The sequence below is a fragment of the Bos javanicus genome, chromosome 14, assembly GCF_032452875.1.
Source record: "Bos javanicus breed banteng chromosome 14, ARS-OSU_banteng_1.0, whole genome shotgun sequence".
NCBI lineage: Eukaryota > Metazoa > Chordata > Mammalia > Artiodactyla > Bovidae > Bos > Bos javanicus.
In genome coordinates, this window is record NC_083881.1 from 1562018 (window position 1) to 1570480 (window position 8463).

General features: G+C 55.3%; 1 protein-coding gene across 1 annotated transcript; it reads right to left on the reverse strand.

Annotated features, from left to right (window-relative positions):
- Nucleotides 1–757: 757 nt before the first annotated feature.
- PSCA (prostate stem cell antigen) lies at nt 758–2520 on the reverse strand. The gene is made up of 3 exons (XM_061439548.1): nt 2469–2520; nt 1637–1876; nt 758–1541 (listed from the first exon to the last, which is right to left on the reverse strand). The coding sequence occupies exons 1-3, from the start codon at nt 2518–2520 to the stop codon at nt 958–960; spliced, it is 876 nt and encodes a 291-aa protein (XP_061295532.1). The 3' UTR covers nt 758–957.
- Between the last annotated feature and the right edge of the window lie 5943 nt (nt 2521–8463).

Consider the following 8463-nt stretch of genomic DNA (forward strand, 5'->3'; position numbering starts at 1 on the left):
CACAGGGCATGGAGGGCGCAGCCAGGGCTCCCACCTCCGGGGGCCATCCACCTCTTCCCTCTCACGCTCGCCCGTGGAGTCCAGAGTGGGGTGTGGGGACCCAGAGCACCTCCCCTCCTGAGCCTCGGCCCAGGGCGGAGCACCCCCCACGGGGAGGGGCTGACATGTGAACACCATGGCCTGGAGCCCTGCTCGGTGGACGTGGCTGCTCTCAGCACCACAGTCCTTCCCTCTGGACCTTGGGTCCTGCAGAGGCCTTCCGGGCGCCAGCACTGGGGATCCTCGTTAATGGCTTTCTTTCTTTCTTTCCTAGAGCTCTAAACGTGCTCCACGTTTCCATGTTTACACCCGCACAACCCCGGACCCTGACCCTGACCTCCGCCTGGGGGCAAGCAAGGACAGAGGCTTTCTGCCGCCAAGCCCACAGGCCTTTGTTAAGGGCCTACTGTGTGTATGGCGTTGCTGCCCCCCGACCCCCATGAACAAGCCCGCCCCTCTGAGCTTCCTCTCTTGGGGCTCTCAGGACCTCACACTGCTGACTCCAGGACTACTCGGAACACTTCCTCTCAGCCTTTGCAGGGCCCTCCAGAGAGCCTGCTCCGTGCTGGGTGTGGAGGATGCTGCACACAGAACCTGGCTCAGCTCATGGAGGGACAGGCAGGGAAGGCTTCCTGGAGGAAGACGTGCTTGAGCAAGGGTTAAGGGTGGGTCGGAATATTGAGCAGGGGTCTGGTGGGCTATCTGCCGGCTGTTTCACATCATGAAGCCCAGCCTGCTGGGTGGTGGGAGCTGGGCAGGAGTCCTCGAGGGAGCCACGGAGCGCTGGGAAGGGCGGGGGGCATCGCCCGACCTGAGTGAGGGTCTCGGAGGGTCTGTGACAGGGCCAGGTGTGTCAGGAGTGGCCCGGGCCCTGGACACCGCTGCCTGGCACGGGGCACAGCAGGGTCCTCCTGGATCCTACAGCTGGGCCTGGCCCCAGAGCAGCAGATGGCCAGGAGCACCGAGCAGCACCTGGGTGACGCCGGCCGGCTGCAGGGCCTGGGCCCTGCTGGCGTTACACAGGTCAGTGGAGCAGCAGGCAATGTTTTTCTTGCTCCCGAAGGAATTCCCCGAGTCCTCCACACAGTGCGAGCTGCAGCCTTTGCTGATGACGGTCAGGAGACTGATGCCTTTTGTGGGGGGAGGGGTGGTGGAGATGCTGGGCAGGGCTGGGCCTTGGGCACTCATCCACTGCCCTGGCCCAGCTCCTGCGGCCTGCCTCCTGTCCTGACTCTTGACTGAAATTCCAGAGCTTGGGTCGACCCCAAGACGACAAGCCCTGTGAGGGCGGGGGCCTGGTCGCATCCATGTCCACATGCCCGGGCATCCAGACCCTCTGCTGGCACTGGAGATGCTCAGTGAATGACTGGATGCAGGGTGGAGGGACGAGGGCCAACGGGTGCGTGGAGGGTGAGCGGTGAAAGGGACGGGTGAGGAGACAGACGGATGGGTGGATAAGGGGTAGGGCGGGGGTGGATGGATGGGAAACGGAGCGTCCATATCTGTGCCCGGACGGGAGAACAAGGGGGCCGGTGGGCGGGTGGTCCAAAGGATGAACAGTCCAGTTCGGAGACCCAATCCTGCGCCCTTGGAGCGCCTGAAGGAGTCCGGGGGATGACGCGGGGGGCGGGGCGTCCTGGGGAGTGCGCGGGCCGGGGGGGGGGGGGGGTGGCGTCCGAGGGACAGCGCGGGGGGGCAGGGCAGGACGCAGAGAGGCCAGGGGTACATGGGCCGCTCACCGACACGCTCGTTCCAGCACTGGTTGTGCAGTTCTGCACACGCTGGCAGCCCTCGTTGTTGCCCTGGTCCTCGCAGGAGTAACACTGGAGGGCGGTGCCTGTGGGGAAATGAGGGGTGGGGTGATGGGTTGCCCCTCTCTTCAGTGCTGGGGGACAGGAACCTCGTTTCCTCCTCTCCTGCATGGAGTGGGGGGCACCGTCCGGTACACAAGAGCCACAGACTAGGGGCCCTGCACACGGGGGCGCCCTGCCCAACCTCCCGAAGGCCCTGTCATGATGCCACGCTCCTGAGAGGGAGGGGCACCAGGCAGGGGAGGGCAGGGTGGATAGGACCCTTCCCAAATAGCCTGCATCACCGGGCAAGGTGCCTCTCAGTGGCCTCGTCGCTCCCCCGGAGCGACGAGCGGTGGCTACATCCCTGGCCAGGCCAGCTCTGTCCCTGGGGCGAGGCTCCAGCTCCTGGTGATTCGTCTCCTCGGGCAGGACAGGTCGAAGCTGAGGTCCACACGGCGAAGCGCCAACAGGATGCCAGCAGCCCGCCTGCACGCAGGCTCCACCGGCGCCTCGAGCCCCTCTCCTGCTTGCCTCCTCCCAGCCGCCTCCTCCCTCTCGGCCCCTGTTGCCTCCCTCATCGTCCCACCCCCAGGGCCCTGCTCCCCCAGCTCTGCCCCGGGCCCATGCAAGCCTCACCCGGCTGCAAGGCCAAGTTAGCAGCGAGCAGGGGGAGGACGAGAGCCTTCATGGTGGCGGGCTCAGGTGAGCAGAGCCTGGGCGGCTTTAAGGGCTCTGCTGGCAGGGGGGGCAGCTGCCCACGGTCAACATTAATGGTCCGGGCCCCAGGGCGGGGCAGATCCGCAGTGCCTGACAGGCTGCACCCTCCCTGGCCTTCTCTATGTTTCCAGAAGGCAGAGCCTGCCGGGGACGGGGCCCATTTCTCAGCCACCCCAGGAGGAGGCCCGCAGGCAGCTTCTCCACCATCGCAGAGAGGGCGGTTCCATAAGGAGCCTAGAAAGGCTTCCACCGGTTAAGACCTGGGGGTGGGAGATTCATCAGCAGGCCAGCTCTTTGGCCACACCAGGACGCCAGGGCCATGGTGGCACTGACTGTGTCCCTTTCCCAGCCTTCTCCCATCAGCGGCTCCGGCCAGCCTCTGGGAACCCGCCTGTATTGCCAAAAATCGTTTTAGGTTTGACGGATTTGTTAATGAAAGAAACCACTTGTTACACACAAATAAACAATTTCAATTTTTAACAGAGGACTGTTTGACTTAATTCTAATACACAGTCATTAAAAGAAAAGCAAAGAAAGAAATAGAACAGAGAGAAGTTAACAGCTTATTAAACATCACCAGCTTGGGCCAACTACTTATCCAGACTTAAAAGCTCTGGGAAGACCCTCCAGCAATCTGGAGTCCTAATTGGGAAAGGGTCCCCAGCGGTGCGTCCACCCCACGGGTGAGACTTCAGATTGCAATTTTGGGGGCTCCTGCTTATAAGCCCAGGCTGCAAACTGATACCATCATCAGCAAAAATGCAGCTCTGTTTTTTAGAAGTTTTACAATGCTGATTGCTTCACGTTGTGAATTAGACCCGGGAGGTTGGCCAGACCAACCCCTTCAGGGGTTCAAGAATTCCAAGACCCACTCCCTTTCTGATCTAAAGTGTCGCCTGACTCTTTGCGTGCGGGCAGGCACAGAATCCACGCAGTGACCAGGCAAGGCAGAAGCAGGCCAGAGGTCTGATCTCCTGCTTCTGAAGCCTGAACAAGACTTCTTCCATTTTAATTTCCCTAATGTGGCCCTTCCCGCATTCCTCCGAACCCAGCGGTGGAGGGTGGGACCGGTGGCTCCCGACCACTGTTGACCTGGGGGCCAGGAGTGATCCCTGCTGTCCTTTATCTGACCTTTGTGAGCAGTCTTCCCGGGACCCCTTGGAGTGTCGGCAGGGGCTGACGGCCCAGGCCACACCAAGTACCTGCTGGCCCTGGCGTGAGTCTGGGGGCAGCAAGCCCCTCCCTGCAGGGGAGAGTGCCTTTCGCTTCCTCAGATCTTCCTCGCCCCCAGATGGCCTAGGGAGCAGATCTTACTCCCCTGCTTGATTTACCCTGGAAAAGGGCCAGGGCATGTCACGGGTGGAGAGGACACTGCTGGAGGGTGAGCACTGGAGGGGCTCCCTGGGCTGTGGGGAGGCTGAGGGCCAGGTGGGTGCCTCACTAGGGGGCAGCCCCGGATGGCAGGGGCAACCTGAGACCCGGCCCTCCCGTGGCTCAGCACCCCTGGGTCTCCCCCACCCCCCGGCCCCCGGCTCCCACAGGCTGGGCTCTGTCCAAAAGAGCCTGGGGCCAGAGACAGAGAGGAACCCGACCTTGAGCGGAGGTGAGTGTGGCACAAGCACGGCACACCTTCCTTGCCCGGGCTGCCTACCTGGAACTTCCTGAACCCCGTGCCCCCCCCCAATCCCCAGGCCATCGCCCGCCCCCCAGGCCATCACCCCCCAGGCCATCGTCCCCCCAGGCTCAACTGCCTCACATGGAAAGCAAAATGCTTGTTCCTTTGCTGTTCCCACTGGGGCCACCTGTGTGCACCCCACCCTCACTCCATTTCACCAGGGCCGGGGTGCCCTGGGCTGGGACCTTTCTTATCTGTCTTTGTAGTCAAGTCACCCAGCACCAAGCACCAGCCTGGAAACCTCATTCTTCAAACATTGACCGTCGCATCTGTGTTTGTTGATGTGATTTGATATGAAGTGGTCATTGTGAGGCAGTGGTTCTCAGGGGCGTTATTTCTGCGGCCCAGGGGACCTTTGGCAGGGCCTGGAGACATTCTCGGTTGCCCTAATGGGGGTCTCCTGGTGTCCAGGGGCACAGGTCAAGAGCGCTGCCCGACGCCTGCAGTCACAGCAGAGTCGTCAGCTGACACCGGGCAGGACTGGCGGCTTTGCTGGGGTTGGAACCCGCCACCCTTCCTTCCAGTTTCCCCCTTTGCAGTGGGAATGTCTGTTCTCAGTCTATCCCACTGCTGTATTAACTCGTCTGGCTTCACAGATTCGCAGCTGGAGAGGAATCTGCCAGGATGAATCCCACCTGGACTCGGCCACGTGCGATGAGAGACTGGGGAGACTTTGGGCTCTAGGCGTTCGCGTTGGCGCTGTGATGAGTTAGGGCTTCTGAGGCTTTTGGGATGACATGAGTGCACCGTGCATGTGAGAAGGATGTGAATTTTGAGGGGCCAGGGGCTGGACAGTGTCCTCCCCAAATTCATACACTGAAGCCCTAAGCCCCGATGTGGTGGTTCTCAGAGACGAGGGCTGGTCTCTGTCCCGAAGGGTCCTGGTGGCTGAGGAGGTGCCCCCCTGCACATCCCTGCAGAGTGAAGTCGGGGAGCCCAGGAGCTGCAGCCGCACCCCTACCCCCCAGGTAAAGTCCCCTCTGCCGTGAAAGACCCTTGCCCTGGCTCTGGTCTGCCCACTCGAGGGTCCAGAACCTGGGGGAGCGGCTCTACTGTGCCCAGTGTGGCCCCGGCCGAGAACCGAGGATCCCAGCACTCAGGAGTCCCGTGGACTCGGAGGCTGGTGATGATAGCTTACGTCGACTAAAAACAGATGCACAACTTGAGAGCTGTGAGGTAAGTTTTATTTGGGCCAAAATGAGGACTGCAGCCCGGGCGGCATCTCAGAGAGCTCTGAGAGACTGCTCCAAAGTGGCAGTGGGGGAAGGTCAATATATAAGGTTTTGGGGAAGGGGGGGTTCAATACCATGAAGCACTCATTTTACAAAAGGTTTTTGTTAGTCATGAGAATCTGATGTCACCAGGAAGGGATTTAGTGCTTCTCTAGATAAGAGGAGATGCAAGGATTGAGATCACAAAATCTGTTCCTAAAAACATCCAACTAGATAAAGACCGGTCCCACCAGATTCCCAAGAATCACCAGATCCTTGGTAAGTGCCGATTTGTAGTTGACATGGCCCCCTTGTGGTCATACATCCGACCATACTTTGGGGGGCATTTCATGACCATTTCGTCCCGCGTTGCTGGGAAGGCTCGTTCCCAGTTCTGAAGGTTTTTGTCCTAAAACACTCAATGTGCTATTACTGGACTAGGTTTTAACAGTCAAAGATCTCTGGACACCTGTCTTCTACTTATGGTCCAGGAAGGTACTTCCTTTGTTGCATCTTTTCATACCTAGAGTTACACTATTACAGTCATTGATCATATATCGAGCTATTCATTTGATCAACTGCTTCAAGTCTAGTCATCATTTCCACTGGAGGCTCAGTCATATACTTGGTAATACAAGAAATAATAATCTTGTGAAACAAGCAAAATACAAATGGTATATTAATAACGTGGAATTAAAAGTGGAATTAAAAGTAAATATTTTAGCCATGAGGCTCCCACACCAGTTTTTTTAAAATATCTTCAAGACTAGGGAATGAATCACTTAGAGCAGAAATCTGATTTTTCACGTGGTTCAAATGTGTTACATTAAAGGATTTATCAGGTACCAAAATACAGTATTCGATTTGAATTATAGCACTGATATCTCCCTGAGATGCTGTAAGGTGTCAAGGGCCTTGCAGTTGCCTAGCACTGCCTTTCTCATCATAGAGACAGAATTCAATAGGCTAATAGCCCGGTTACTACCATTTAAAGCTTATGGAAATTGTTAAGGCTTAGATATGGTCGATTACATCCTCCAACACCATTGAAGGCACACACACACACACAGATACACACAAGCTGCTAAGTGGTCATACCAGTAGAATACAGGTCTTTGACGCACTGGGATCATACCAATGGTAGATTGGTTAGGGTTACGTCTAATTTGTTAACATGTATGAGCTAAAATTCATGGGAATCCCAGGCTACACCTTCGTATCCATCCCTGTAGATGTGAAGGCCATAAATTAGTGCCACAAATCCCCTGAGTTCCATACCAAAAACTCTCTCTATGGGTAATAATAGGCATAGTTCATAAAGCACCCAGTTTTGTCTCATAATTAGCAGGTCGATCATTTTTAGTATGATTTAACCGTTCCAACATAGAGGAGCCTTTAAACCTAAATGACCATAGCCTGGTGTTAACCATATAGATCTTCCCCACAACTGTGGGAGTTTTCCTTTTAATGGATGCGAAGATGTCCATGATAGAAAACATGTGGCTGATAGGCATAGGTCCAAGGAATCAAGAAAACATTATCAGTTCAGTTCAGTCGCTCAGTCGTGTCCGACTCTTTGCAACCCCATGAATCGCAGCACGCCAGGCCTCCCTGTCCATCACCAACTCCCGGAGTTCACTCAGACTCACGTCCATCGAGTCAGTGATGCCATCCAGCCATCTCATCCTCTGTCGTCCCCTTCTCCTCTTGCCCCCAATCCCTCCCAGCATCAGAGTCTTTTCCAATGAGTCAACTCTTCGCATGAGGTGGCCAAAGTACTGGAGTTTCAGCTTTAGCATCATTCCTGCCAAAGAAATCCCAGGGCTGATCTCCTTCAGAATGGACTGGTTGGATCTCCTTGCAGTCCAAGGGACTCTCAAGAGTCTTCTCCAACACCACAGTTCAAAAGCATCAATTCTTCGGCGCTCAGCCTTCTTCACAGTCCAACTCTTACATCCATACATGACCACAGGAAAAACCATAGCCTTGACTAGACGGACCTTTGTTGGCAAAATCATGTCTCTGCTTTTGAATATGCTATCTAGGTTGGACATAACTTTCCTTCCAAGGAGTAAGCGTCTTTTAATTTCATGGCTGCAGTCACCATCTGCAGTGATTTTGGAGCCCAGAAAAATAAAGTCTGACACTGTTTCCACTGTTTCCCCATCTATTTCCCATGAAGTGATGGGACTGGATGCCATGATCTTCGTTTTCTGAATGTTGAGTTTTAAGCCAACTTTTTCACTCTCCACTTTTACCTTCATCCAGAGGCTTTTTAGTTCCTCTTCACTTTCTGCCATAAGGGTGGTGTCATCTGCATATCTGAGGTTATGATGTTTCTCCCGGCAATCTTGATCCCAGCTTGTGTTTCTTCCAGCCCAGTGTTTCTCATGATGTACTCTGCATATAAGTTAAATAAGCAGGGTGACAATATACAGCCTTGACGTACTCCTTTTCCTATTTGGAACCAGGCTGTTGTTCCATGTCCTGTTCTAACTGTTGCTTCCTGACCTGCATACAGATTTCTCAAGAGGCAGATCAGGTGGTCTGGTATTCCCATCTCTTTCAGAATTTCCCACAGTTGATTGTGATCCACACAGTCAAAGGCTTTGGCGTAGTCAATAAAGCAGAAATAGATGTTTTTCTGGAACTCTCTTGCTTTTTCCATGATCCAGCGGATGTTGGCAATTTGATTTCTGGTTCCTCTGCCTTTTCTAAAACCAGCTTGAACATCAGGAAGTTCATGGTTCACATATTGCTGAAGCCTGGCTTGGAGAATTTTAAGCATTACTTTTCTAGCATGTGAGATGAGTGCTAGCTCTTAGACAAATCAGTGTTACGGCTCTATTTTATTTAGAAGATAGCAGGAGAATCCATCCTCGAAGCGTGAGGGCATGCCACCCCAAAGACGCCAAGAGAAGAGAGTGGAGGAGTGCGCCAGCACGCGGGAGAGAGAGAGAGAGCACGGGCACTTTGGCTACTCTTTTTATGTTTCTTCCTCCCCGGGGCCTGCCCTATGCAAACTGGG